Genomic DNA, 25,776 nt, shown 5'->3' on the forward strand with positions numbered 1-25,776 from the left:
AGAGTCCATAGAACGCCATCGGCCATTCGGTTTTACGCCTCGCTCGTCGGTAAATTGGTTTTTGAGGAAAGGAAATGTATCCGGCTGTCATATCTCGGTGGACACCTAAACCTCGCCGTAACGAGAAGGGAGGAAGACGGGAGTGAACGAAGACACCGTATCCACTAGACGCACCTTTGTTCTTCCCAAACCATCCAGCTGGCATGGCGGAGTGGATAGCATGCTCGTCTCGCACTCCGAAGACCTGGGTTCGATTCCCGAGCTCGACGAATTTACTATTCGGTTTTATTTATTTATATGGCCTGACTAGAAAAGTTAATGAGGCTATTTGAGTTTAATTGCAATTAACGAAGCTCAGTCCCACTTACTTGGAGCATCACTATACGATCCGTTCAATTGGTTACATGGTTACTAGCCAAAGTACATTGACCCCGTTTGAAATTCGCGCACTGTGACGTCACGACCGTTTCGACCAATTGAAAAGCGTGACATTCTGTCGACAACTGCTGCTTACAACGATGAGACATTAAAGGCTTTCGCCTTAAAAACCAACTTACCGACGAGCAAGGCGTACAGCCGAACGGGCGATGGCGTTCTGTGGACCCCCTGGCAGCGGGGCGGAATTGTCACGTGACCAAATATGGCGGCGCCCATGCTCCCGCGCTGTTCGCGCTTGCTTTGGCGTCAATGCTTTTGAGCATCTGTCCTCGCTTCGGCGAGCGCGGCTTCGGCCGCTTATCTGTTTTTTTCAGCAGCGTCCGCTCCGGCGGACGCAGTTGTTGCTGCGACGCGCGTCTTTTCTTTTTTTTCTCTTTCCTCTCATCTCTTAACTCTTCTCTATCTGCACGTGGCAGCGGTGGTGGCTTGCCTCGAGCCAGTAGGCAGGCCCGTGCAATTTCCTTTTCACCCTTCTCTCAGTCGCAACAACATCAACAACGTCAATGCTTTGATATGCAGTCGTCTAAGGAGAACTGACAACGACAGGAAGAAGCCAGAAAGCGACTACGTGCACAAGAGACGCCAGAACAGCCTGAAGAACGTCTTGCAAAGCGTCGTGCTAAGGATGCAGCTCGGCGACAACGTTCTACCTCGCAGAGTGGTTCCACGTCATCGGTCACCGATGAATCTCAACACCTGACTGCTCAGGAACGCCGCAATCCTACCAGGCGAAGGCAACGCGCCGAAGAATCGCCAGAAGAACGCGCACACCATTGCATACGCAATTTACCCGGTTTAACTAGAGCTAAACCACTGCCATTTTTTTCCATGCCTTTGTGGGCGATGTGAGAACGAATAGTCTTCACTTCACTTTCGATTCGTAGGTCCCTGGGAGACCTCACGCCACTTTTTCCGCAACCGGTGGGGCTTGCGTGACGAAAAACGTTGTTTAGTGCTTGCTTCATTGACGCGTAATATACAATGCCAGCTCCTAAACATAAATATACTACTCTTTCTCGAAAGAAAGCTCTTTTAAGATACAAAAATCGGCAGTGGCTTAGCTCGGCTGTGCCTGGATATACGTAGGGAAAGACAAAACTTTCGAAGCGAGCGGAGGCGAGCGTAACGAGGAAAGCGGTGTGACTGTGAAGGTGAAGGTTGCGCAAACGTGTGTGTCTCCGTGTCTCTTTGTGTTTCGTGACGTATTTGCGCAAACTTCACCTTCACAGCAACATGTGCCAACTAGGCCCAACCGAAGTTTTATTGGTTTCATCGAAGTTATATACTCTGAGCTACGGCACGAACCCTACATCTGCGCACCCCCACCACGCATCTCCCTCCGCACCGGCCATCACCAGCAAGTGTCACGACCTCGCGCCCGCACCACTACATTTTCTTCATCATTCTTCCCCCAGACTGCGAACGATTGGAACGGCCTTCCCCGAGAACTTGCTGCTATCACATGCCAATCTTTGTTCCTCGAAGGAATCACGCGGGTACTTGCTGAGTGAAAATCTTATATTTGTATGACTTTCAACTCATATGTTACTATATGTTATATGTTTTTCATTTCTGCGTGTCCCGGCCCTTATGTAATACCCTCTAACGAGGGTCTTCAAGGTATTAAAGTGAAGTGAAGTGAAGTGAAGCGGTGTGGCGTCATACCAAATGGCGGCGGCGGCTCCGCGGCGACGCCCACGGTGTGACGTCATGTCTGATGGCGCGGCATCCGCCAGATGAGCCTTTTGCTAGGCAACGGCTCAAGGTCGGTCTCTGTGCCTCCTCGGACCAACGCCACGGCGAAATCGCAAGTTCGTGGCCAATGTAGCTTACGCTACAAAAGACCAACAACTAAAATGCAGGTATCACCGCCACAGGCCAATCTCGCAAGTACAAGCGTGATGAAGAAGGATAAAAGACACCACACATCTCTGAGGCTGACAAAAGTGCATGAAGGTTACATGTTTCATCGATATTGAAGTGTACAAGTTTTGTTTTGAATCCACCAGCGCACTTTCATCACACGAGGGAAACAGAAAAAAGGCAAACTGAATGTTGGAGGTCAAAGAAAACCTGCAATGGGCGGCGTAACAGGGGGCGAGCTGAGTTCCGGTATGTTTTGGGGTGCTTCGCGGCTATGCGCTCTGTGTGCCCGTATGGTTACTTTATGCGCCTCGGTTTACAAGGGCGAAGCAGCAGAGGACGTCCAAGTGGCTCTCTAAGTCCAAGGGGCGCTCTGTCCCGTTCTCTTGTCTTGTGTGTGTGTGTGTGGTTTTTGGCGCCTTTACTTTTACAATGAATTACCAACTAGCCCAGCAAGAAGTTCTTTTAGGCTCTCTAAGCGATCATCGGACGAAGTTCGTGCAACGGCATGCAGAGTCTCTTTAAGAATATGACGCGATAGAGTTAAATCCGTCATCGCTTTGGCAATAGCATACGGCAACCCAACACTACAAAACCTTACTATATATAGTGACTGGCTCCAAGCAAGCATGCAAGCACCACACAAGAGGCAAGATTGACAGGATCGTCAATCGTATACTACAAGCGACGAAGACACATGCAACAAACACTAAACATAGAATAGTAGGGGTTCCGGGACATGACGGGATCAGGGGCAACGAGGCAGCAGACGAGTTAGCTCGCGGGTATGTCCATCGAGCAGACTCAACAATATGTACCACGGGCACCTTTGACCTCGTTACCGCCACGTACCAACCATTACAAAGGCCAGCGGATACGCTACTCCACACAAATGGCTAACCAAAGAGGAGGCGGCAGGCTGGCGGAGACTGCAAACCGGTACATACCCATATTTACATAAACTACACAAGATTTTCCCCGCACAATACGCTGACTAATACCGTGGTGTCAAGGTAAACCTACACTAGAGCATGTCACATGGACCTGCCCTAAGGCAGGCTTAGTCCCAAGCATATACAACCCAAGTGCGACGCAGTGGGAGCATTTGCTGACCAGCAAGGACGATGAAGCGAAAACCGAGAGTTCGTGCGGACACTTCTGCGCACCACTTCCGCTCACAACTTCAGTCCAGGCCACCTATGAGCCAAGAACAACTTTCGCCTTGAAAGGCGCCCGTGTGCTGTGCGATGTCAGCCCGATTTCGCTAACCTCATGCCTCGCGAAGCTCCTAGAGCATGTTGTGTTAGCGAGACTCACAAGTCACATGGCGAACAACAATCTTTACCCGCATAGCATGGTAGGATTTCGCCCCCATCTATCCGCACAGGACGCCATGCTGCAACTCTCACGCGACATTTTCGACCCGCTTCTTCGGGGTCACACCAAAGCATTCTTAGCTTTGGATCTCTCCAAAGCTTTTTATCGCATTGAACATCAGGCGATCATGACTGCTCTATCCCCCTTGAATGTGGGTGCGCGCACGTATGCCTACATTCAAGCATTCCTCACTGACCGCACAGCTGAGATACACTTCGGCCCTCTGTCTTCCCCCTCCTAAACTCTTCAGAGTATCGGCACCCCTCAAGGGTCCGTCCTTTCCCCATTTCTCTTTAACATTACCCTCATCCCCCTCGCCCGAAAATTGGCCACTATTCCACACCTGAAGCACACTCTTTATGCCGACGATATCACTCTGTGGACCACTCACGGCAGTGACGGAGACATAGAGAACACCTTACAGGAAGCAGCCACCCTCACCCAAAATTACGCACGGACCATCGGACTGTCTTGCTCCCCAGAGAAGTCCGAACTCTTCCTCACCCGGCCTAAGAACCACCGCTGTCCCCGCTCCCCCATTGCCATTGAACTGAATGGTAACCCGGTACCTGAGGTTGGAACCCTCCGTGTATTGGGCCTGCACACCCAGAACGATGGCAAAAACACCACCACGCTCAAGAAACTCAAGCAGGTTGTAGGCGCGATATCGCACCTCATCCGCAGAGTTTCGGGACGTCATAGAGGCATGAAGGAGCGTGACCTATGTCGCCTTATTCATACCTTTGTCCTCAGCCGTGTGCTGTACACTACCCCATACTTACAACTATCCAAACATGACATAAACGCTTTGGATGCTTTGATTCGCAAGGCATTCAAGGTAGCACTTCACCTTCCCCTCAAAACACCCACAGACAGATTACTAGGCCTGGGCCTCCACAATACGATCGGGGACCTGGTGGAGGCCCACCGACAGGCCCAATACATCAGGCTCACACAAACCTCCACAGGTCGGTATGTCCTGGACACCCTCGGAATCAAAATACCGGCCAACGACCCAACCCTCCTCGCCATCCCACGATCCCTTCACCGAGAGCTCCTCATCCGGCCGCTTCCGAGGAATATGCACTCGTCCCACCATGAGCAGCGCCGCAGAGCCCGTGCGAAGGTACTCCATCGAGCGTACGGCCCCCAGCCGGACGCCATATGGGTGGACGCTGCCTGCACGGGTGATGAAGCGACAGCAGCTGTGGTGGACTCCTCTTTTTCCGCCCTCCTCACACTACCTCTCCCTCCAGACACCTCCCCAGAAGCTGCAGAAAAAGCCGCCATTGCACTTGCTATCACCCGCACGGAAGTCCGGTACATTTTAAGCGATTCTAAAACTGCGATTCTAAATTTTGCTCGAGGCCGAGTCCATGTCCCTGCTTTTGGCATACTGGACTAGCCCGATGCACCCCCGCCCCGCCAAGTGGAGCTGATATGGGTGCCCGCGCACTCCGGGAATCCCGGAAACGAGGCCGCCAACCTTTTAGCCCGAGGTTCTTTAAACCGGGCTCAGGTGGCCTCTGAGGGGGGATTCACGAAGGAGCGCATGCACTCATTCGTGCTGAATCTCTCTGCGCATATCCATCTTTCAACGCATCAAGACATCGATCAAGAAATACGCCCACCAGCATTGGAATCTTGGCATCCGTATCATCATTCTTCGGCAACACGTTCTGATTGCCAGGAACCTGGACTGCAGGGGGCATCACAGTGCACTCAAGCTATAAATGGGACTCACGCTCGTTTTGCAACCACTGGGCATGGCAGCATCGACAGAATGCGGAGCACTAATCCGTTTGTCTTCCTTGTGCAGCTATGTGGCCTTCTTGGATGTTTCAACGTTGGCTGTCTGGACATCAGCGTGCTGAACCTCTCTGCGCATGTCCATCTTTCAACGCATCAAGACATCGATCAAGAAATACGCCCACCAGCATTGGAATCTTGGCAGCCGTATCATCATTTTTCGGCAACACGTTCTGATTGCCAGGAACCTGGACTGCAGGGGGCATCACAGTGCACTCAAGCTATAAATGGGACTCACGCTCGTTTTGCAACCACTGGGCATGGCAGCATCGACAGAATGCGGAGCACTAATCCGTTTGTCTTCCTTGTGCAGCTATGTGGCCTTCTTGGATGTTTCAACGTTGGCTGTCTGGACATCAGCGTGCTGAACCTCTTGCGCATGTCCATCTTTCAACGCATCAAGACATCGATCAAGAAATACGCCCACCAGCATTGGAATCTTGGCAGCCGTATCATCATTCTTCGGCAACACGTTCTGATTGCCAGGAACCTGGACTGCAGGGGGCATCACAGTGCACTCAAGCTATAAATGGGACTCACGCTCGTTTTGCAACCACTGGGCATGGCAGCATCGACAGAATGCGGAGCACTAATCCGTTTGTCTTCCTTGTGCAGGTGAGCAAAAAGTATGGAAAATGTTTTCGTTCTAATGACCTATTCCTGTTGGTGCTGCCGTGCCCTCGGCTTTGTTGCTTGCTACAGGTTTTCACATTGTGTCTGAGGAAATTATTATTGTTAGCCGGTGCAAATGAATCGAACCCAGGCCCTGACATGACCCGAATTTTACAACAACTTAATGATATTGCAGTCGGCATAAAAGATATGAAAGAGAACAGATTACTGAACATAGAGAACAAATTAGATGCCCTGTCCAGGCTTGAGAGCCGAGTAACGTCCTGCCAAGAACAGGTTAGTTGTATGAGTACAACGATTGAAAGGCTTGAAGCAAGGCTTGAGCAGCTTGAAAATTATAGTAGGAGGTCAAATTTGATCATATATGGCTTCCCAGAAACTGAAGAGAAAACAAATGAATCGCTTGAAGAAACCGTAAACAAAGATATTTTTCACGATATTTTAGGACTTGATCCTATCCCTATTGAGCGGATACATAGGTTAGGTAAACCGGCAATTGACAAAACACGTCCTGTAATCCTAAAGCTTTTAGACAGTAGGCATAAAACTGTGATACTCAAGAACGGAAAGAAACTAAAGGGAAAAGATTATTCAAGTGGCGAAGACTTTTCAAAGAACGTTCGTGAACTAAGAAAGAAACTATGGGATAGCGCGAAGCCGAACCGAGATAAAAAAGAAAGGGTTTCCTTAGTGTTTGATAAGTTATATATCAATAATATTCCTTACGTTTGGGACTGCGAAAAAAATGATAAAGTGAGGGTTCAAAAAAACGACGGGATCGGCGCAAGTGGGCCCGTGACGCGAAGTTGTACGCAGTTGCGAAACCGCTCACCGATAAAGTGAGTGGTTCATTTACCTCAGCTTCTTTCTTCACTAAGACAGGTAGCTTGTCTTGCCATAGTAACACGGGCCAATCTAGTATAAAAAGCTTGAGAATAGTTAACATTAACGCACGCAGCGTTGCAAACAAGAAAGACTCGCTTGAACTTAAACTGCTGGAGTTCGACCCACACACATCAGGCCTGACGGAAACTTGGTTACATGACGACTTAGCAGATGACCTGGTATTTCCTCCTCATTATAAAGTCGTTCGCAAGGACAGGACCTCAAGGGGTGGTGGCGCAGCCATTCTCTTAAAAGACTCTGTAGAATGCGACCTTGTATATGATGTTCCTGAACTTGAATGCCTTTGCATAAACATTTCTTGCTGGGGTCATTCTTTCATCCTGTATGGTTGCTACAGGCCACCAGATGCCACACCCGACTATCTTATTAAGCTACAACATAACCTGTCTCATTTCCAAAATAATAAAATACTGTTAATAGGTGACTTCAATCTACCAGATGTGTGCTGGGACCGCTTACAAGGTGGTGCTAAGTCTGGGAGCAGTGCAGACGTTCTGTTTGATGTCATGCTTACTCATGATTTAGCTCAAATTGTAAATCAACCTACTCGTGTACAAGGTACATCTTTCTCTATACTAGACTTAGTTTTTGCTAGCCGTCAATATTCTATGCATACTGTATCGGTCGAAACAGGCATTTCAGACCATCACCTCGTAAGCGTATCGATAGATTTAGTTAAGTCCCCTTACCACAACAAAAAAGCCAGTCATATACGTTGTTTCAAGGATTATTCTAGGGCTGATGATGCCGCAGTGATTGAATTGTTTATCGAGCTTCGATGATAATGATGATGTCTGCAAGCTGTGGGAGCGATTCGTCGAAATGTGTCAATATTGTCTAAATGCCTTCGTTCCGAATAAACGCAAAAAAGTTCACAAACGCACACCTTGGATGACGCGGAAGATTATTCAACTGAAGCGAAAACTAAAAAGATCTAAGAAAAAAGAACACCAGTTAAGTCAGATTGAAACGCTTAAAAATAATCTTGAACGTGCGGTTCGTGAGTCAAAAGACTTGTACTTTAACACAACGTTACCCAGTTCTGTTAAAAATGACCCAAGTAAATTTTGGAACTTCCTGAGTGACAGCAAGAAACATATCTCAAAAATAACAGCGGAGGGAGATACTTTGACTTATCCGATTGACATTGCACGCCATTTTAATTCTTTTTTTCACAGCGTATTCTCTGAAGCAGGTGTACAAACTGTACAAAGCGCATCATATTTTCCTGTGTCGGAGGTTGACTTTGTTAGCCTCCCTGGTGTATTTTCTTTGCTTTTAGAACTGAAACCTAAAACTTCTTATGGTCCTGATAATTTACCAAATGTATTTTTGCGACGCTATGCCGAAATAATTGCGAAGTTTCTTTTTGTGTTGTTTAAAAAATCTCTGCTGTCATCAAAACTTCCGGTTGAATGGAAGACTGCTCGAGTTGTTCCCATCTTTAAAAAAGGTGACTGCACATTACTACAAAATTACAGTCCTATTTCTTTAACTTCCGCATGCTGTAAAATGCTCGAACATATTATTGCTAAACATATTAACAAATTTCTTGAAGAACACTCCATATTAAGCGACTTTCAGCATGGGTTTAGAAAGGGCTATTCTACAATAACACAATTAGTTACAATAGTACACACTTTTGCTAAAACACTGGATATGAATGGTCAAATAGACACCATATTTATGGATTTCAGCAAAGCATTTGATAAAGTTCACCACGGAAAACTCATTCAAAAACTAAAAACATTAATCTTCCAGACATTTTAATATCGTGGATTCAAGATTACCTCACGAATAGAGTGCAATTTGTTTCAGTCGATGGGTGCAGCTCCAGTTGTCTCCCAGTCACCTCTGGGGTGCCCCAAGGAAGCGTCTTGGGGCCTTTGCTTTTTCAGATTTACATCAATGATATTGTTAATGTGGTTACTTCAGGAACTCATATTCGCTTGTTTGCTGATGATTGTGTCGTTTTCCGCCAAATTACGTGTACTAACGATCAAAACAAGCTTGACCACTGTCTTCGAAATGTTCTTGATTGGTGCAGCGAGTTTTCCATGGTTCTTAACACTGAAAAAACAGTTTCGATGTAAATAACACATAAAAAGAACCCAATTAACCACGTGTATACACTCGGATCATCAACACTAACGCAGGTTAATAGCTACAAATATCTAGGTGTAGCAATCACAAGCAGCCTTTCCTGGAACTCACATATAGATAACATATGCTCCTCTGCATTTAAAAAGCTGTTTTCTGAGGCATAAACTAAGAAATTCACCTTCTCACGTAAAACTGCTAACGTATAACACTTACATCAGGCCAAAGCTTGAGTATGCTTCGGTTGTTTGGGACCCATTCACTAAACTTAACATATATAAATTAGAAAGGGTTCAAAGAAAAGCTGTTAGGTTTATCTATTCCAAATTTAAAATCACCGACTCCCCCACTGACCTCATGGCGGCTAACAATATTGAAACACTTGAAACGCGAAGAGGAAAATATCGCCTTGAGTTTCATTATTCTTTACTTAACCATAAGTTTGCTTTGGATCCTTCACAGTACATATCCCCTTTAACCACACGTTATACCCGACATCATCACATTCACTCATTGACACCGTATTTTGCGAAAACTGACTGTTTTAAATATTCGTTTTTTCCGCGGACAATATCCGATTGGAACCATGTTATGACATCGTAATAATTTGCAATATTTGTCTCCTCATTTTTATGTATATTTCTTTTCATTGTGTTCTGTATCTTTTGAGTTTTAAGAATATATGCCTGTCCTGCTTGGACCCTGAAAAGGGTCTGCAGTATGTACTAAATAAATAAATAAATAAATTCAGTGAGCTGACCCAGGCGCACAGAGCCTTACGCCAGCTCTACCCCCCGCCCCACCCCTCCCTAGATAACAAACACGCAACACTCTGGCGCAGACTACAGACACACACACTCCCTTCACCCTTTAACCTAGCCCATTATCATCCCTCCTTCCCCACTCCGGCATGCACTCTATGCCCAGAACCCTTCGCCTCTTCCCTCCACATCATTTCCCTCTACCCCGCGGACCCTCCCCCGCGGGACCTAGAGCACCTCAAGACCTGGGAGGACTGGGAGACCCTGCTGCGCTCGGAGGACCCGGCCGTGCAGACCATCGCCACCGGCCGTGCTGCCAGTGTTATGGACCTTCGGAACATGAACACTTGAGTGCAGTGGGGTTGTGCGGGGACCCTGGGGCGTGCCCCGAATTCCTGTGTAAATAAAGTTTTCTCTCTCTCTCTCTCTCAGTGCACGTTAAAGATCCCCAGGAGGTAAAAATTATTCCAGAGACCCTACCATATACGCGGACAAATGTCCCTGGTGCGACGGAAAACCTACTCTCTATCACATCACATGGGCCTGCCAAAAGATAGACGTGGTCCCCAAAATACAAAACCCGAGTGCGGAGCAGTGGGAGACTCTGCTGTCCAGCGACCGCTGTGAAGACCAAGAAGGTCTGGTACAGCGAGCTCAACGGGCGGCAGTGGCCAGCGGAGCCCTGGACTGAGGGCAACCGACCACTGATTAGAGGCGGACGACTTCGACAGAGAAGACTCCTGGGGGTAAAATCAAGGAGAAAACGTCTCTGAAGATGCTCCCAAACCGCAGGAAAAAGGACTAGAGTAAAATAGTTTTTCCTTCCTTCCTTCCTTCCTTCCTTCCTTCCTTCCTTCCTTCCTTCCTTCCAGAGACCTCCACTACGGCACCTCTTTCCTTGTTCTTTCACTCCCTCCTTTATCCCTTCCCTTACGGCGCGGTTCGGGTGTCCACCGAGATGTGTGAGGCAGTTACTGCGTCACTTCCTTTCCTCAAAAACCGATTTTCATTTATCAATGCTAAGCGTCGCTACTCTTTCTCTCTCTCTCGGTTTAGATTTCAAATCCTGCCCACTATCATTACAAATTTATGCTACTTTTCTGATAAAACTTTTTTGTATAAACATTAACTTGAAGAATGACGCAGATCCTGAGATGTAGCAATATTCAAGCAATCTGTGCTGAAACGCTCAGGAAGCTCTGAGAAAAATTGTCTTTCTTCATTCAAGGGTCAGTGCACCTTCGAGCTGTTCCTCTGATGCCATGAACCACGTAGTCGACAGAAGACCGGCGCTATTCTGTGTGGTGGTTTTCTTTTGTGCCGATGTGAGAGCAGTGGTTACGTCATTTTCGATTCATACGTCGCTGGGAGTCTTCACACCACATTTTCCGCAATGGTACAGCGGTTAAGGGGTGCACCACTACCATGCGATGGTAGGCACTGCCATCGGTGTAGCTTGTGCGACGCAATTTGCTTCTCGCTATCAATCATTGATTTAAGACCCATCTATCACGGTGGTCAGTTTGCTCAATCCTATGGGCAGATTGTGATGACGCCACAAGGTCAAGTGACCCAGTTGGCCCGCCTAGGTTGCTTCTCCAGCGGGTGGCCCACCCTACGCCACTTTATTTTAGAGTGGAGCTCTTTGGGAAGCGGAAGCTTGGAAAGCAAAGGCGCATAACTGCCCTCTCAGAACCGTGGATCACCTCAATCGTGCTTTAAGCTACGTGGCAGTAGTGACAGATGAGCGCTGCATGCGTTGGCATTGACAAGTTGTACCATTTTAAAGAAAGGAAGTGCGCTTAACTCGCTCCCTGGGTCAGTGAACGCCTCAATCGGCTTATAGCTACGTGAGGTGATGAGATAGATGTGGGCGAACTCTCGCGATCAACCATTAACTGCCACCTGCCAGGGTGGCAGGGTGGGTGGGGTCTTTAATGTACATATAAGGACAAACAGGAATTTCTTACACTTATGCGGGAGAACATCCCGTTCCTCTTGCTCGTAACGTCTCCCACGGCTGTGGCAACCTCGCGAAATACTTGTATAGACCTCGTCTTTGAGAACCAGGCATTGGTGCAGCAAGTCGAACATATATCCATCTATTTCTCTGACCACAAAGCTTCCTTCATGACAATCGAGAACTGTAAGTGGAATGTTTCTTGAAAAAAGAAAATGTGCGAAAAATAACAAGTTGTCTGTAATTGTAAATACATGTCTTGCTCGAATTATTGGCCTCAATCGATCGAAAAGGGAACATACAGGGGTATTTGTTGTTTAAGCCAGCGTCTTCGCTTCGGCGGTCGCGGTTGTTGCGACAGCCGTCTCTTCTTTCTCTCTTTCCTCTTATCTTTCAACTCTCTTCTATCTGCACGTGGCAGTGGTGGTGGCTCGGCTTGAGCCAGTCGGCAGGCCCGTGCACTTTCCTCTTCATCCTTCTCTCTGTCGCAACAAGAACAACATCTATCGAAAACCTCCAACTACTGATGAGCAGCGCTCATGCTTTGCATTGGGAAGTTACGCAATTGTCGGCAATTTTTTTCGCTCACAACGCCGACGCGGTTTCTTCTGGGTAATGGAGGCTCTAGCGCTATCACGTTATCAAACTTAAGTCTACACTTTAACCTATCCCACTATCATCCCTCCTTCCCCACTCCTGCCTCCACCTTATGCCCAGAACCTTTGCACTCTTCCCTTCACACTCCCTCCCTCTGCCTGGTGGCCCCTCCCCCGCGGGACCTAGAGAACCTCAAGACCAGGGAGGACTGGGAGGCCCTGCTGCGTTCGGAGGACCCGGCCGTGCAGACCACCGCCCCCGGCCGGGCCTATAGTGGCATGAACCTTAGGAACATGTGGTTGTGCGTGCCCTTAATTCCTTCGTTGCATTAAGGTTTCTCTCTCTCCCTCTCTTTCTCTAACCACTAACTAGTTGATGGGCTTCCGCTTCACTAGTTTCTTCCATTCCCTCTTCAAATCTAAGCTAATACGAGACGTTACCATCCTAAAGTCGCTACAACGTAACGATACTAGGGTAAGAGCACATTATAAAGTATATTTCATTTTTAGTCTCGACATTGGGGTTCATCCACGCCCACTTCCATTTCTCTCGTTCGCGAAAGAAGATATTCATGATGCGTAAATTATTTCTCTCTGCGAACTCTGCTACAAACTACCCCCTGGTATTCCTAAGCCTATGCGATAATCACCTACTGCTTGATCTCCAGCCTGCTTCTAGCCTAACGTGGCACTAAAAGAGACCATCAGTACATGTTTCTGTGTTTTTATGAGTAGCATATTGCAATCACTCAGTTCAGCCCCTCGGCGCGGCCGGGCAGCCACCAAACCACGCGACGTCACGGCACGTGGTTTGGTGACGTCACGTCACGTCGTGACGTGACGTCACCAAACACGTATAAAAAAAGAAAAAAAAGAAAAAAAGACGGCTGAGCATCGTGGCGGTTGCCACCGCCCCGTTTCAAAGGGGGCGCTCCTATCCATCCATCCATCCATACATCACGGAGGAAAAGCTGCTGAGAAAATCGAGCGCCGCCAAGCAATACCTCGCGCAAAAAGACCGCGCAATATGCAACGCATTCTTGGCTTAACCAAGCTAAGCCTGGGCATCTTTTTTTTTATTGTACCACATGGATTCTCTTCATGCAGGGGGCAGAGTTAAAGGCTAGTTGCCTGACACAGCCTCTGCGCCACTAGAGTTCAAGGCAGCATAATATTTATACAGTGTTAAAAGTTTAGCAACAACGAAATTTAAAGGTAATTTGACAGCACATCTCCAAAACATTGGAAATGTTTTCAAGTGCTGAACAATAAATATAATACAATTTAACCAAACAAGGAAATAGACAAGCAGCAGAATTCACTAGTCCGAGCAAAAAACAGCGTATGTGGTTTGACAGACAGGTAAATAAGGGCATTTTCAAACAAACAGCAAAGATTAGTCCTGGCCTATAATGTAGATAATGAAACAGCACTAAATATAGTAGCCAATCCATGACGGACGTGCACAACATGGAATAGATAACATCCCCACCTCAGTTTTTAGACAACATGACTTCACAAAACCAGAAGCTGTTGGCGTTGACTAAGTCGAGGTCAAAGGAAACATCACGCCGTTTGTACGGCAAAAAAAAACTGTAGGCTTTTTTTTCAGAAAAAAAGCAGGGTGGAGCAGCCATCCAAATAAAGTCTGAAGTTGACATGAAACAAATCGATTGATCGCTTGAATAATTCGTGCGTCTTGAGACGCGCCTATCATCACAGCTGAACAGTCCTTTTACCTGCTGTTATCATGACAAACTATTTCGGCAAGGTTATAAAAGAGCAGCGACGGAAGAAATCTATATCGCTACCATCATAACACCCGAAGTTTGCAAAGTATGTTGTTGTTGTTGTGACTGAGAGAAGGATGAAAAGGAAATTGCACGGGCCTGCTACTGGCTCGAGCCAAGCCACCACCGCTGCCACGTGCAGATAGAGGAGAGGTGAGAGATCAGAGGAAAGAGAGAAGGAAAGAAAAGACGCGCGTCGCAGCAACAACTGCGTCCGCCGGAGCGGACGCTGCTGAAAAAATCAGATAAGCGGCCGAAGCCGCGCTCGCCGAAGCGAGGACAGATACACTAGTGTTTGCAAAGTAACCATATCGAGGTTGGTACTTACAAGTACAATCACAACTAGCCTGATTCCTTGATTCCAAAACGCACAAGATGCGGTGCATTTCGATAACTATTACTGTGAAACACTGTGTCGTCATAGACAAAGGGGCGGTGATGTGGTTTTTTTATATAAGCAGAGATATTATGTACACAGCTGTTCCAGAATATGCGCTTCTCACAGAAAACTAGGAATATCTAACAATTGTGGAGCGAGCTTTTGCAGTCGCTGTTATTTACTGTCCACCTTCGGAATCTGTTGCCGCATTTTTAAGCATGAAATGCTTTTAGCTCCCGTTGTCGGCAGTGTGGTGACGTCACGCCGAGACCGAGAGCCAACATCCGGGCACTGAATTCCACTCATCCGGGCACTGAAACGAGAACATGCGGGCACCGTACGAGATTTAACGAGACTCATACGTGATCTGTTAGGGGCTTTTAGAGAGGGCCGCTTAGAGCAACAGGGGAGCTCCAGGGCTAGATGGGCCTTGGGGCTGAAAAATTGCTTCCGCGCCCTCCCCAAGGATGGCGCTGCGGTCCCACACTCACGCATGTAAAAAGACCGGCCGCTGGGCCTTCAGCTCATGACGTTTCCCCCTTTGGCAGCCAGATGTATTCACGCTCGCGGAGTATAAGAATGCGCTGCATCAGTGATGCCATCCCTAGGGATTTATCCCTAGATCTAGGGGTTTTTTCTTTGCTTCAGGGATCTAGCGTCTTTTTTGTGAAATCTAGGGATTTTGAGAGGCCGTAGAATTGCTACTCTAAGCGGCTTAATGGCAGGTGTATCTGATTATTTTGCTCTTGGAAACGAAAAAACTATGAAAAATGCTAATTACTACTCCTTTATTTTTAGTATTCTGCCGAGCCGAGAGAGAGCGAAAGCAGTTCTGCAACGCGAAATTATCGACTGCTGCACAGGGAGGAAAAACGAAACCATGTGAATTTCAAACTGTTTAACGTGCGTGCCATCTCTGGCGCTTCAAGTGACTGCTCCTCTACAAAAGACGAAGTTGAATTGAGACTTGTTGTGCCTGGATCAATGCGCTACGTTTACGCTCCCCGCTTACCTTTACCAAAAAGTGCCACAATTGTTCGCATTCTCCACGTATGCTAGAACACTTGATACAAACGTGCTGTTCAACCAAAAAACACATTCAAAGTTGTAAGGAATCACTTTCTGATTTTGTGATTACCAATCTTACGTCTCTATCATTGCTGTGTAACTATAACAAGATTACATTTTTTGGTTATGTCAGTTTCTCGGGACGTCAATCCTTAGTAGCTCCAAAACTATTTGACGGTCATTGATTGCGACTATGATTAATAAATAACTGTGCGGTGAGATACGCCATTTCACCGCTTCTGAATGTTCTCTATGAGGCGAGAAGAGGTCTTTCATTAATTTAAACATTTTCGTCTTTCTTTGTGCATCTTAAAACAATCCTTAAAACAACCCTTAATGGTGTCTGAATAAAATACTTTCATGTGTTGACGGGGCTTAGCAGAAAATGCGAGCTCTTTCAATTTGGTATCAACTGCATTTATTTTTCAAAGGGCTGCATAGGTTCTTTGCGCGTAATGATAAGCCGGCTGAAGGAGCAGCTCAAAAGCCGGTGCGGTGAAACGGGAGTCGTCTGCTCGTGAGCGTCGTTGCTCACTATCTTTCTCTCCAGTGACCACACGTCTCTGTAAAAGCTGGCGCCATCTGTGGGCCCTCTATGTAAGGTAAATCTACACACAAAAAAAGGTGCAATTGTGTCTAACACGCTTTTATTTATGTCTAACAAAATGTATAACCAATGGACGAAACAGTGAACTGCGCTGAGACTTTGTTAAAGCTCAAATGGTTGCATTAACAATTAAACAATTATAAGCTAGGGATTTTTCTTCAATCTAGGGATTTTTGGGGGTTCTATCTAGGGAGAAAACGTTGACCTGAGTTGGCATCACTGCGCTGCATATACATTCTTGTCAGGCCTGCGTCTCGTCGTGACCGCGTACGCTTCTGCATCGCCCTGCATTTCAATTCCGCCACCGTCACAGCTGCTTAAGCCGAGCAATGGAGCCTGATGGAAGGAGAGGTAGGAAGCGTCTTACGGAAAGCGATCGCTTTGCGACTGATACGCCACAGCAGAAGACTGCTCGCCCCTGCCGACAACGCAATGATTATGCGGCCGCTCCCGAAAGCTACAAGACCGCCACGGTTCGCGGCTGCCTACCTAAGCCCGCACTACTGCAGGCGATCGCTTCGACGCAACAAGAAGAGTGTGGTGTGGTGTGGTGTGTTGAACACTAGACCCATTTCAAGATTTTGACTAGTACCATCTAGAGCCAATGTGTTATGCCCGTAAACATTTCATGCTTACTCTACTCTCGGTTACGGGAGAGGCAGAGATTGTTAAGCTTCTTTGGAGAACACGGCGAATACCTGCTCTAATTACATGTTCCATTCGTCATGCCAGGTGATTGAAGTATAAACAAGCTTTCTTGCGACAGTTCTTGAAATGCTTTCCTTGCGATGATGTGCTCGATGGGGCTTGTTAATGTGATTGGTACCCTAACCTGCGTAACACCAGCCAGCGAGACGTTAATTGATATATGCTCTGCAAATTGTTTGAAGGATACTGTGTGCTGTGGCGTGTTTTCAGTGAACATTAGTGACCATACGCCATTTTGTTTTTTTTACTTGTCACGCAAAGACGAAGCGGACTCAAAACCGAAATATCGTGTAGATTTACCAGTGATAACGGTATTGCGTAATTGGGTAACATCGTATCAGAAACAACATGGGACGACGTCTAAAGCGCGGACAAGCCGAACGGTGCGCATAATTCATTTCTTCTTGCGATAAAATAATTCTATATTATTGCATTCCCTTTGAAAGAAATAAAAAGAAATATGAAAGGGAGAAAACAATGGATTACAGATGGACACATATGTAGATTGAACTATTTCGTTAGTTTATTGCGACGAAAGACCGCTCTAAATTCCTAGAATTCAAAAAACCTGGGAATAAGTTAAACGCTGATCTGAAAAAAAAGCCCGTACATCGTACTACATGGAAAAGTATAGAGCAACTTACAACCGCCCGAAAAAACTAATGTGGAAACATATCCGCCCTCTTGTTTGTAAAATAATGATTCTGTTGCCCAGCAACTAATCATTGATGGCAGAACTTATTGAGGTCCTTCACTGGCAGACAAATTTAATTGTCATTTACTAGCATCTAGTGCGTCACAGAGCATGCAGCGCTGTTACATTACTAAGAAAGAAACTTGTTCCATATTTTTGTCCTCAACCCTGCCAAGTGCAATCGAAACAGTTATCAAAAGCCTCAACTTGTACATGAGGTGACGACGCCCGGTGAAAGGATCATGCGACATTTTGAGCGTACCACTTTATCATATCTGCAACTGCATACTGCGTCATTCCCTGACGAAATGAAGATCGACCGAGTGTGCGCAATACAAGACAGAGGGGCAAAGAGCACTCTTGGCAACTACCGTGCTTGGAGTTTTTGCAAAGGTGGCGGAAAAAATAATCGACAATAGCGATTGATTGATTGATTGATTGATTGATTGATTGATTGATTGATTGATTGATTGATTGATTGATTGATTGATTGATTGATTGATTGATTGATTGATTGATTGATCTTGATCGCGCTGGACATTTTTCTATGCACCAACGCATCAAGCACATCAAAAACGCATCAATGAAGCCATCTTGCATTTGAAACAAACCGCAAAGAGAACCTAAACACTCACTAGAGGGAACTGTCAAACTAACCAAGGCGGATAGCTTAGCCTCGGAAATGCTACTGACGTTTTTTTTTATTTTTTCTGCGCGGAAAGATGGCTGCGTTGCTGAGAAAATCGGAAAAGTACCTCTCGAAACTCTCTCGCGCTCAAGACACCCCCGCAAAATTAGGACCGTTGCGTCATTACTTCCCACGACACATTTGCGACGGAACTCTCCGATTAATCAGAGGCGCCACTTCCGAAGACCTGAAAGGCGGCCAAAAGACGGAACTAGCCCGCCTGCCGAGGCGATAGTTTTTGCTATCAGGTGAAGCTAACCTGTCAGTCTAGCCTAACTTAGCATTCCAGTTTAGCGTCGCCTTAACTTGATTCCCTTTCCAGTACCTGTCGTCTGTATTTCTTCAATACGCAAATAGGCACGCAGCAAGTTTCAACCGCAATTGATCTACTTTCGATTAGCGCCTGTTTTCGAGGAGCAGACAGCTTTATTAGTAGGTAAATACAAATTTCAGAGTGGAATACTACACTCTCGAAAGAAAGGAGTAAAAAGAAGGAAGTAAGACGTCCTCCAGCGCCGTCCTTTTAATAAAAGAGAGTGCGCTTGAGGACAGAACACCCCCTTCTTACTCCCATATAGGCATACTCTTATTTACAGTGTAAAACAAGTGATAACAAAAACAAAAATGAAAAGACTACAAAATCTTGATTTCTTTTTACCCTATAGCAGCTCCGCATTTTTCTTTAAACAATGTTTTACAGAAAAACTGGCTACGCAGCCCCCGATCCCTGTTGTCAGATCTCTATCGTTATTCACACTGCAGACGATGCATTCCTGGACAATGATAAAATGATATAAAAGGCTTCCGCCTAAAGGACGCTGCGCTGGGAAAACAATTTCTTGCGCTGTCCAAATTTACTACCTGATGACGCATAAATAAACCCCTATAGGACGCGTATTCAGTAGTTTTTAATGCAATATATCATTGACTTATAAATATGTGGTAATCGCCCAGACTCCCGCAACAGTTACTTGCTTGAAAACTTCTTCAAAGTTGGTGGAAGAGTGCTTGAAGAATACTCGCCATTGCAAGCACTGACATCATTATAAACCCAAATTTCCAGCTACAAAAATCCACAGAGTTATCTGAGATTACCAGCACAGGAGACATAAAGCATAAAACAAATTCGTCGCGCATGACGAAGCTATCCAGTAACATTTCAAACACTCACTTTAATGTGCCAGTAGCTAAACACAGTATGAACTCATTCTGCATTATAATGTAGTGCGTCAGAACTAAAATTAGGGCTTGACTTTTGTGTTCTAATATTGCAGCCATATTACCACCGTAAGTGCTCATTGCGTTGAGCACACTGAAAACCAAATTCAGGCCACGCACAGAAAGGGCGAGAACACTTCAGTGACGTCCCTAAAGAAGCTCTTCCGCTGAGCGCACAACAACCAATGGGAACTAAGATTATAAAATCTTGTTACAGTTTTGCCAGCCAAGCTTGGGCAAAAGGAAAAAAATTGCGGTAGCTAGTAAATACTAAGTCAGAGTACTCAACGAGAGAATTTGTTTCTACATAAAGCGGCTGATACCCCGTCGAAGTTTTGCGCTCTTTAATTCCAGTATGCAAACGATACGGCTGCGTATTTGCTTTTCATCGTATCGACCAGAATACACACGGCCAAGAGTACAACGTGTTATAGACAGGCATGCCGTATGTGTTTGTGGGCTTGTATTCACACGAAAAACATCTTCCCTGCTGATTTTTTTTCAGTGCCCTAAACTTTTTGTCGCTACAAATGGAGGTAGAGCTTACTCACCTCTGAGAGCTTCCGCGGTTCGCAGCCACTTCCGGAAAGGACCACCAGAGGGGGGGCGTGAGCGTATCGTTCAATCGACGAGACATTTCCGACAACCAGTCGCACGAAGCAGAGGGCTCATCCACGGCAGAAAGAAAAGTTTTGTTCCAAACCAAACCCAATTTTTAAACAAAACTCCTTCGTAGGAAACGACGCAGCTCAGTTCCGTTCTTTTCGTCGCTGCAACGATAAACCACACGAAGTCAAACGTATTCCAGTTCTCTGGGCTGAAAGACGTTTCGTCGGTTTCAGGTTTGCGTTGGCATCAGGCTGATAATCTGATAAACAGGCAGGCCCCCCAAAATTCCTTTCTTGCCTTTTGGTGACGACTATTTAACTCCAGTAGAAAACACTTTCTTAATGATGGAAGGCCTACAGCACCTTCTTGGGAAAATTCTGCTCTGTTCAAAGCACGTGAACAGCACTGGACACTGATAATTCTTGAGACAAAGGAATTTTTTGCAGTACGGCGCCGAATGCGATACCTCGAACACCCCACAAGGGTGAAACAGAGAGCTATAGCTGAGAGCTGAAACCTCCGACGCGTTTTTCTAAAAAATCTGTGTTGCTTCCTGCTACAATTTGGAGAAGTTGCTCCCAACGGGCACTTGAAGTGGTCAGTATTGGCGGATTAGCTCCGAGCAATGCAACCAACAAATTTCATGCATCTCCCGGCAGCACGGGCACACTTGCCGACGTCGTCTCAGTCTACTTTGACGCCTGTCGGTGCAAAACCAAAACAACGATGGGTTCTAAGGAGGAGTCAGCGGTGAGTCACAGAGGGCGGCGTGGTCGACAACAACTCGGCGAGTCCGACGGGTAAGTCTAGCAACGTCCCGTGCCTCGCCGCAAATTGGTTCGATTTTCGCCTCACTCGATGACCGCCCCTCTCCAGAAGCGGAGAGAGGGAGAAAGAGGGAAAGAGGCGAACGCAAAGCCGGTAACCAGCGAGCGGCGAACAAACTCGGCCTTTGAAAAGAAGCAACGCTTCCAGCGCTGCAAGTACGGTGCCACGACGGGGAAGCGGCGCGCATCGATCAGCAGACGACACCGGCTTCGTTGAGGGAGAAGAGGAGCGCGAAAGCGTGCGGCCAATGACGACCGTCGGCGGCAGACGAGTTCCGCCGGAAGCGGACCACGACTGACCAATGGCGGCGCGGGTCAGGCCGGCGCCCATTTTGGGCCTGGGTCAAGCAATCCGCTTTGTTCCCTTGCACGGATAAAATTAAAGCACAAATGAAGATCTGCAGTCACGACACAGTTTCGGGGGCAGCCGGCTGGGGCCACCTAGTACTATGTACCCGCATTCGCCCGTTCGCCCTTTGTTATTTTTTTTCTTTGTGAGCCGAAAAGACGATGCATCACATGGGAATTTGCCCAGCCTTGTAGGTCCCGTTGCCCGAGATTTCTATGCAAGTAATGTGCAAAAGTACATTTTATTTAGAGGCATCAAGCTAGACGCATGCTCTGATTAGCATGACTAAAACATGCACGAGCAAGTGGTACCGTTCGTGCCCGGCTTGGCTGCATGTATAGTGAGAACTGCTCGGGGCTATTTTAAAAAACATTCACATGAATGCTAATGGTTTTTTGGATCAAGAATAACCCAAAATAGCATATCGGCATGCCCATGATGAAAATGGGGGCGCAAACAAAAGGGAGAGAAAGAAGACAACAAGAGGAGCGCCTTCCTGTTGTCTTCTTTCTTTGTCTCCGTTTTGTTTGCGCCCCCATTTTCATCATGAACAGCTTGCAAGTAACTACAGTAAACGAAACCCCATTATTTCGCTCTTTTCAAAACGTGGGGAAGATTTTTATTTGATTTATGGGGGTTCAACGTCCCACAGTAACTCAGGCTATGAGGGGCGCCGTAGTGGAGGGCTCCGGAAATATCAACCACCTGAGGCTGTTTAACGTGCACTCAAATCGCACAGCACACAGACCTCTAGGATTTCGCCTCCACTGAAATGCGACCGTCCCGATCGGGATCGAACCCGCGCCTTTTGGGTCGGCAGCCGAGCACCATAACCACTGCGCCACCGCGGGGGTACGTGGGGAAGAGTAGAGAGCGGGGAGTGGGAGAGTGGTTACTTAAGTGTTGAAACATCTCGGGCTCCTCCCTTGCAACCCGTTTTCGGTGCTTAAAGGTCAGTACATGCCCTGAAAGAAATCAATTATGGCTACGTTGCTAAATTGATTAGTTGATAATTGTTCCTAAAACAAAACCCGAGGATTGGCGGCTGACTACCTGCCTATGCCAAGCTTACGGCAATGCAGTTTGTCATCCTACTCATCACAGGATGTTGAAACAACCACGGTATGTACATAAATAGAACATGGACAGAGCCGTAGCATATTAACGCCAGAAAAATACAAAAACTAAAAGCATGGGCACGAAATTTTCATAGAATTGCATTTCGAAAAGTGCAAAAAATCCACTCGACCACTTGCTTTGTGTTACAACGAGCGGGAACGCTTCGATCCCGCAAAGAATACGAAAACTCTTTTCGCGAGACCATTTGTCGCGATCGATAAGGCAGTTATGAGAAAGGGAGAGCACCACTGAGTAATCCCGCGACTGGCCCGTGTGCATACAGAAATAAAAGCAGGCAGGACGACCGAACCCAGCGACATTGCGTGTTGTATAGTTACGCCCTGCTCCATTCAGAAGAGTGATCTCTCCAGGCAGGACATCAAATAGAAGGTGAAGATGTAGCAATTCTACTTGAGTAGAATTTCTGTTTCGTCCACTTGGTTAATATCTGGAACATCCAAGTTCATGATCCTTAGCCATTACTTTTCAGGGTTAAGGAACTGTGCAATATTGTAAGATACTGTGATAGAAATATTGAAGGTCAAGACTGCCTTAGAAAACCAGTAGGGACCGTTTGTGACGATAGCAGAAACGTTATTAATTTTGTTCTGCACTAATGTATTTTTGTCTTAGCTAACATTGTATACACAAGATTAATCTTTTATGTACCCGTTTCCTTTTCATCCATTGTTTGTTCTATATTTTCTGCCCACTCCCCTCTGCAATGCCTGCGAGGCCCTGAGGGTAAAATAAAATAAATAAATGAATAAATTGTTCGGACGTAGGCCCAAGCGTCCATGCCACTCGAGCACCGGGCCTGTCATTCGAAGATCAAGTTCAAATTATCTTCTTTGCTTTCTGCTTGAAGAAACGGCTGAGTCACGCCTGCACTCACCTGAATGGCAGCTGCGGCGCCGAGTCGCCGGCCGATCGGCTCTCCTCCAGCACCATGATGAGTAGCGGCACCGGTCACGTGACTCTCTATTCTCACCGCGGAGACCTTGATGGGCCTGCGCGTAAAGTGATGCAATTCAGATCAAAAGTAAGTCACTTTTTTGGTGGAGGTCCTTTGTCGTTTGTGCATCCATATACTTAATTCAGACAAAAAATTGAACATTTTTACTGTACCCGCGCGGTCTGAATGGCCTGTATATATAGGAATATTGGTCAAGTTTCTATATACTAAGGTGTTCTGTTTCATAGCAATGCTCCTCAGTGCAAAAGCGAAGCTGGCTACTAGCCTGGTGATGTCTATTTATGTTTCAGGACTAAACGGGCTTTATTTTACAGAGCACCCGATAAAATTCTCATTCGTCCGTAAGTCAGCGCTACAGCATTCGTATTTAACATGCCCCCCCCCCCCTTCATAAGGCCCTTCATAACCAGGCTGAAAGCATCCTGGCGGTAATCTTCGGTGGATGCAGTCATGGCAGCTCACCACGCTGCTATGGCTCAACTGTCAAGAAAGCCCTGAACAAAGGCAGATACTCTGTGACTGAAAGGCAGTCCTATCAGGAAGCAAGCAACAAAGCGCCGTGGATCCCATAAAAAGATAGTCCCTGAAATAAGAGAACTGAACTACAGTGTCATCAGGGAGTAATTACTCATCTGCATCCACCCAAACGCAGCCATGCGGCTACAGAGAAAAGCTACACAGCTTTCTCAGAAACTTTATAGTTAAATGAAGATTTTCCTAAACATTTGACCAGCACTGTTCCCACTTCAAGTTATTGATCAACTCGCTCTCGCCCTACCACAAGCTTGCTGTCCCGGTTAGCTCAATTATTACAGCGACTGCTCCGGTGAAACGGTGGTCCCGGGTTAAACCCTGGACCAGGACAAATTTTTTTCGAACTACGAATTTTCTCAGAATTCTGTGTATATTTCGTTTGTAGCCGTACGGCTGCGCTTGGGTGGACGCAAATGGGTCATTACTACCTTATTACAAATTGACTGCACATTGGGGGATACCCCTAAAAATTTTACGAACTACAGTGTCCTCGTCACTGGATATAGCATACTGCACTGATGGCTGCTAGTGCACAGCTGCATCGCATATAGCACTTTTTTTTTCTGATTTTTCCATTTCGATTCTTCATCTAGGTTGCTGTCTAGAAAATAGATTACTCACAACCCGGTGACTAGTTTGTGCAACGCCATAAGGCCACGTGACCTCCTTCGACCTGTCAGCTGGTAACGCGACACCGGACAACGGCGAGGTTTTGTTGTGACGGCAACTCTAATGCTCACGCATTATAAGAACGAGTAAATGAGAAATTATATGGGTCCTAAGGCGTCTGTTGCTTCGGAGAAGTGTAAGAGGGCCATAAGTTTGGACTTTATCTAGGTCTTGCGGTAGGTCCAGTGTTGATGGGCGGCGACTGTGGTGTATAGCGTGTAACGGCTTGTTTTGCCTTCGGCTGCCGAGCAGCACCGGAAGAGGTGTTTGTTGTTGCTGACGATGCTGACATATGACACTGAATGTGGCGCATTTGGCTGTTTGTTCCTGCAGACTAACTGGCTAGACTGGAGGGTTAATGCGGAACATATTCTTGTTTGTGGGCCAGTAGTTGTGCTTCCTGCGCCTAGAGCTCTGAGATGGCACGTGGCGTCAAAAAAAACACTTTCCGTATAAAGTCCACCTAGATCGAGACGGTAGCGACATTCCCCTCTTGCGGCCGGTTTACTCCTTAAACCTCAATGATCATTATCGCTTGTAGCGCCTCCAATCAGGGTCAAAACTTTTAGGAGGGTTTTAAAAACACGAAGCTTTGAAAATATTTTTCGCCACAGTTATGATCAGTTCCCGGTGCAAAACTTCATTCTGCTCGTTGGGTAAGGTTTCTTGAAATAGCTAACACAATCGGCTGCCAGTTTCACGCACATGAGCTCAAGTTTCGGCTCTCTTCCGAAGCAAAGTAAAAATCACCGCTAACCGTGAGATGCATCACGTGGGTGAATTATGTCAATCACAGATGCAAAAGAAAGTGGAAGAAAAAGTAAGTTTAACGCGAAGAAGATGGGCGGCATGACAAAAAAAATACGCTATTTTCTCGTCCTTGACGAACCCTAACTGTATTTGTGACGGAACAGCGCAAAACACCGGGACAAGAGACATTGTAACTGTATGTTCTCCCCAAGGCTATTTCCGCCGACTTATAAACTATGCGTTCGGGCAGCGCTTAGGCGTGGAATACTTTAGTACAGGTTGCCTCAAGCTCCAAAAGACCGTCTCTTTCGTCGCTTCAGAGTCTGTCCTTGTGCTCCCGTTCCCTCG

General features: G+C 46.6%; 2 protein-coding genes across 3 annotated transcripts in view; one reads left to right on the forward strand and one right to left on the reverse strand.

Moving 5' to 3' along the window:
- LOC149333788 (uncharacterized) overlaps window positions 1-6,963 on the forward strand; it is an 85,001-nt gene extending 78,038 nt beyond the window's left edge. The window contains exon 2 of the mRNA XM_089555818.1: window positions 5,974-6,963. Coding sequence (XP_089411944.1) covers window positions 5,974-6,963 — 990 coding nt within the window. The remainder of the gene's footprint in view (window positions 1-5,973) is intronic.
- Window positions 1-23,512, reverse strand: part of LOC149333787 (cyclin-dependent kinase-like 4) — a 127,211-nt gene extending 103,699 nt beyond the window's left edge. The window contains exon 1 of one of the 2 annotated variants that reach the window (XM_089556114.1): window positions 23,395-23,512. In XM_089556114.1, the coding sequence (XP_089412240.1) occupies window positions 23,395-23,450 (56 nt within the window). In that variant the 5' untranslated portion in view covers window positions 23,451-23,512. Of the gene's footprint in view, window positions 1-20,146; window positions 20,379-23,394 lie in introns of those variants that run through there. The other variant, XM_089556113.1, reaches the window with a different exon arrangement.
- Window positions 23,513-25,776: the final 2,264 nt, after the last annotated feature.

Source organism: Amblyomma mixtum, chromosome 8, assembly GCF_055824585.1.
Source record: "Amblyomma mixtum isolate Tamu chromosome 8, ASM5582458v1, whole genome shotgun sequence".
Classification (NCBI taxonomy): domain Eukaryota; kingdom Metazoa; phylum Arthropoda; class Arachnida; order Ixodida; family Ixodidae; genus Amblyomma; species Amblyomma mixtum.